This window comes from Sinocyclocheilus anshuiensis, unplaced genomic scaffold (assembly GCF_001515605.1).
Source record: "Sinocyclocheilus anshuiensis isolate Anshui unplaced genomic scaffold, SAMN03320099.WGS_v1.1 scaffold736, whole genome shotgun sequence".
Classification (NCBI taxonomy): domain Eukaryota; kingdom Metazoa; phylum Chordata; class Actinopteri; order Cypriniformes; family Cyprinidae; genus Sinocyclocheilus; species Sinocyclocheilus anshuiensis.
The window spans coordinates 319,892-323,930 of NW_015558585.1; the positions used below are offsets into that span (position 1 = coordinate 319,892).

Sequence of the window (4,039 nt, forward strand, 5' to 3'; positions counted from 1 at the left end):
CAACAGGGAAGAAATACATATATTTCTAGCAGATTTTGCATTTTATTTGTGTTATCATTTTACTATAACAATCTCATTGTAGTAATTGTAAGGCATTCTGTGGTCCCTTGAAAGTTTACCGTGTGGGTCCCGGCCCTCCCGTTTGAGAACCGCTGCTCTATCCAACCTCAAAAAGCAGAAAGAGCCCACTCAACCGCAATCTTTCCTCCTTTGAACAGTGTGTGTTTTAGTCAATCTCGTCTTCTTCTGATTTGCTGGATTTGTCATTCCGCTTTAATGGAGTGCGTTGTGATTGGCTGCAGTCTGATTGACGTCATCATGTGAGAGGAGGTTTACTCTGGGATTTTTTTCTGTCACTGACACATGTAGAGCACAAGCGACAAGCAGCGGCGAGACATCGACGCGAGAGGACAGTTTCAAACAGTTCTCGCTTCATCTATGGAAATTACGGAAGATATTCCCGAACGCTCGTTTAACAAAACCGCAACCGATCTTTCCTGTGATAACCAGAACATCCGAAAAGGTGACGGCAACAGTGGAAATACAATCTGAAAACCCCATTTGCTTGACTCTTTCGCAGCACTGAAGTATTGTTGAGTTTGTTGGACTGTGCGCGTTCTTTTTATTGTCTACCGAGAAAACAGACTGCTGTACATTTCTCACCAACCATTCAGCCATTGCATTTCAAATAGGTGAGTACATTTCCCAACAGCACTTTTTATTTTATGAATAATAATTTCATGTCGCGAGAGGGAGGCACATTTTGTGACGTAGCGTCACAATGTTCCAGATTAGTATGTAAGCATACAAAAATGTCAATTAGTTATTTAGAAGTGTTCGTTGAATTTTATTTGTGTTGCATGTCACGAATAACGTAATAACTAGAGCTTGTAATGTAGTGTATTGGACATGAGCGTTGCACTTACTCGCATCAAGACCACACATAGATTTACATGTAGCTTACATTTGCGCGCTTGCTGTACAGATGATCAACAAACCATAACATAAGCGCAATTCTGTATCTTTTGCTGTGGCTTGTGCATTGTAGTAGTAGGAGCTGCAGCAGCTGTATTTAGGCTCTAGTACTCTGCGATCTGTATTTCTGGCCATGGGCTGCTGATCTGTTTTATATTTCTGCACATCCCCTCGCTTAAATTGCCTGTCCGTGTAATTACTTGAGTTTGCCCATTTGACTTAAAAGCCACCCCCTCCCTCTCTTCAAATCCTCCCCTCTTCCCTCTTACTGGGAATGAAACTTGACGATGGTCCGATCTTATTTATCTGGGGGAGTCACTTTCGGTCTTCGGTCTATCTCCCTTTAGATTTAATCAGCACTAAGGTATTGCTTGTCCCTAAGAGCCTCCACTAATGGGGTTACTGAATGCCCCTCTCTCTCTCTCTCTCTCTCTGTCTGTCTCAGTGCAATGTTTTCTACCCTCTCTCTTCTCCTCTAATTACCTTTCAACAAAGATTTGGCTTACAGCCTTCCACGAATATATCTTAAATTTTAATCTTTCCCACTTCAGTCCAGTAGTCCTCCTTATGAAACCTGGGAAAGATTACATTTTCATATGTATTAGTGGAAGGATGGCGCAGAAGTGCACGCATGCGGTACTGATGGATCAACCGACCAAAGTACAGAACTGCAACCATAAATGTGGGTTTGTGGTTAATGTGATTTCTGTCAGAGGCAGATATTTCTGTGGGCTGGCATTAACTGATTCTTGCATATGCTGAATGGTCCAGCATACCGGGGGTAATTTCACGCAGCAGTGACCAGTCCCCAAAGTGAACGCTGCTGAATGTTCATGATGTTGGCTGGAAATCCGTCATCTGATAACCTCAGTGAAAGCGAGTGGAATATGTCGACCTCTGAATGGTTCATACAACTTCAAAGTTCCCCAATTAACTGCTCCACTTCTGGCCACAGTAGCCCTTAGGTCTCTCTCTCTCTTTCTCATGTTAAACATCATGAAGGTTGAGGTAAATGTGGTTTAAAAGCAATGTAGACAACCTAACAAAAGTCAGCACCTCTTTAATTGTTCCAGCGACTCTAATGTTATCAGCAAACAGACATTTATCGCAAATGGACCAAAGGAGCTGACTTCAGCACTTAGATAAAGATCAAGGACAGTCTGCCACTTAAAACAATTCTCAGACTTGCTTGCAGGCATTATATGCATTTCAATGGGTTCAAAAGAGCTTTTAGGAAGCGTGCCTCCGAAAACATGAAATGTTTTGGGTCACTGTTCAGGCTCCAGGTGTTTTAGATATTGCAATGACAAAACTTCTGTCAGAAGTTCAGGAAACTTAAGTGTGCTGACTTTGTTAGATATGGATTAGTTTGCGGAAATGTTTTGAGCAAAAAACTAGCAAATGTTAAAAAGAAATGAATCCTTTATTATATTCATAATGTCCTTTTGATGCACTAATTAAAAAAAACTTCTTAACTCTTGATTGACTGCTCAGTTCTAACCATGTCTCCCTTCTGTCTTATTATGTTTCTGCAGACACAATGGTGAACCCTGGAGGAAGTGCCCAGCCCCCACCTGTTGGAGCGGGATCTCTGTCGTGGAAGCGCTGCGCGGGCTGTGGGGGAAAGATTGCCGACCGTTTTCTTCTGTATGCCATGGACAGCTATTGGCACAGCCGCTGTCTGAAATGTTCCTGCTGCCAGGCCCAGCTCGGAGAGATCGGCACATCCTGCTACACCAAGAGTGGCATGATCCTATGTAGAAATGACTACATCAGGTTCGATATATTTATTCTTGATTTGAATTTGTGCAAGTCACAACCACAGCCATATTCACGTGTTTGAGGAAGGTGTCAGCACTGAGGTCTTTTTGTGTTCATAAAGGGCATTCACTTAAGTTCCTTCAGATTTCTGATGCACTTGTCAAATTAATTTTAAAGGATTTTTTTAACTTTTGAGGATAGTGTAGTTTTGCTGTGCTCCTTTCTCATGGTCTTTGAAGCCAAACTTCAGATAGTTCATACATCTGGACATTATGACAGCCCAACGACCACATGAAATGACATTAGGCATGTAATGATTAGATGAAGTGATGGTTGTCAAGAAAAAAAAATATTAAGGAAAAAGTTACAAGCCATCAAGCTTCTCACAGAGTGGAGCGTATTTTCCATTGAGAACATGTGTCTCAGATTGTGCCGTCAGCGGCCCTCGTTAAAGCGCGCTGGTTAAACCCTCAACGGGACACTCTTAAAAAAGAGGTCAAGCCACTGACATGTTGACAGAGCAGAAGACGAAGGAGATTCTTTCTCCAGAACATCTGCAAGTCTGTGGCTCTCGCCATATTTCATCCTTAAGCAAAAGGAGCCGCGCTGCTAGGACCGTGTGTGTGAGTGTGTTTTCTTTACGAGATGCTAGAAAACTCGATTTGGTAAGTCAGAGCTGACCTTCGACTCGGCAGGAATTTAAGAGAGTTTTCACATCCTCTCCAGCATGTTTTGTTTATAACAAAGAGACCATTTAATTAGCAAAAATACCCTTTTTAAATATTTATGCAAGTAAGTCTGACACCCAAAGCGGTGGTGGGGTGACGGCATGGCAGTCTCACTCCGCTGATGTGGATGGCCTGATTTGACAGGCTGATCCTTCAATGCCTTGACCTCCGCAAGGGCAAACAGAAAGCCCTACGAAGCCTCCAGAACTTCTTGCATTGAGAAGTTTGAGGTCTTCTTGGATTATTTCTTTGGTTTTGAGGGAATGGAAAAACACTGTTTGAGTGACTTTGATAATGGAACACCTATATTTTTCTTATTAAAACAGGCAGACCAATTTAAAAGTTAATTCATAAAATGGAGTATCCATGATATATTCTGCTCTTCTTGCTGGAAAAGAGTGTTTTTTTGGCAGAAGTGCAGTCATCAGTGAGTATTTACCTTAGCATGTGCTTCGCCCTGGATAATTCAGCGAAGCGTCGCACTGACACTGCTGCGGGCAGGCTTTAACAACAGGTGTCAACCAGAGCAAACCTGAGACGACCAGTCCAAATGTGCAGAGTGCATTCACTCTTTC

The 4,039-nt window shown here is 42.4% G+C and overlaps 1 protein-coding gene across 1 annotated transcript in view; it reads left to right on the forward strand.

Annotated features, from left to right (window-relative positions):
* The first annotated feature begins 353 nt into the window (after positions 1-353).
* lmo4b (LIM domain only 4b) overlaps positions 354-4,039 on the forward strand; it is a 14,192-nt gene continuing 10,506 nt past the window's right edge. The window contains exons 1-2 of the mRNA XM_016475570.1: positions 354-692; positions 2,511-2,751. Of these exons, the coding sequence (XP_016331056.1) occupies positions 2,516-2,751 (236 nt within the window). The 5' untranslated portion in view covers positions 354-692; positions 2,511-2,515. The remainder of the gene's footprint in view (positions 693-2,510; positions 2,752-4,039) is intronic.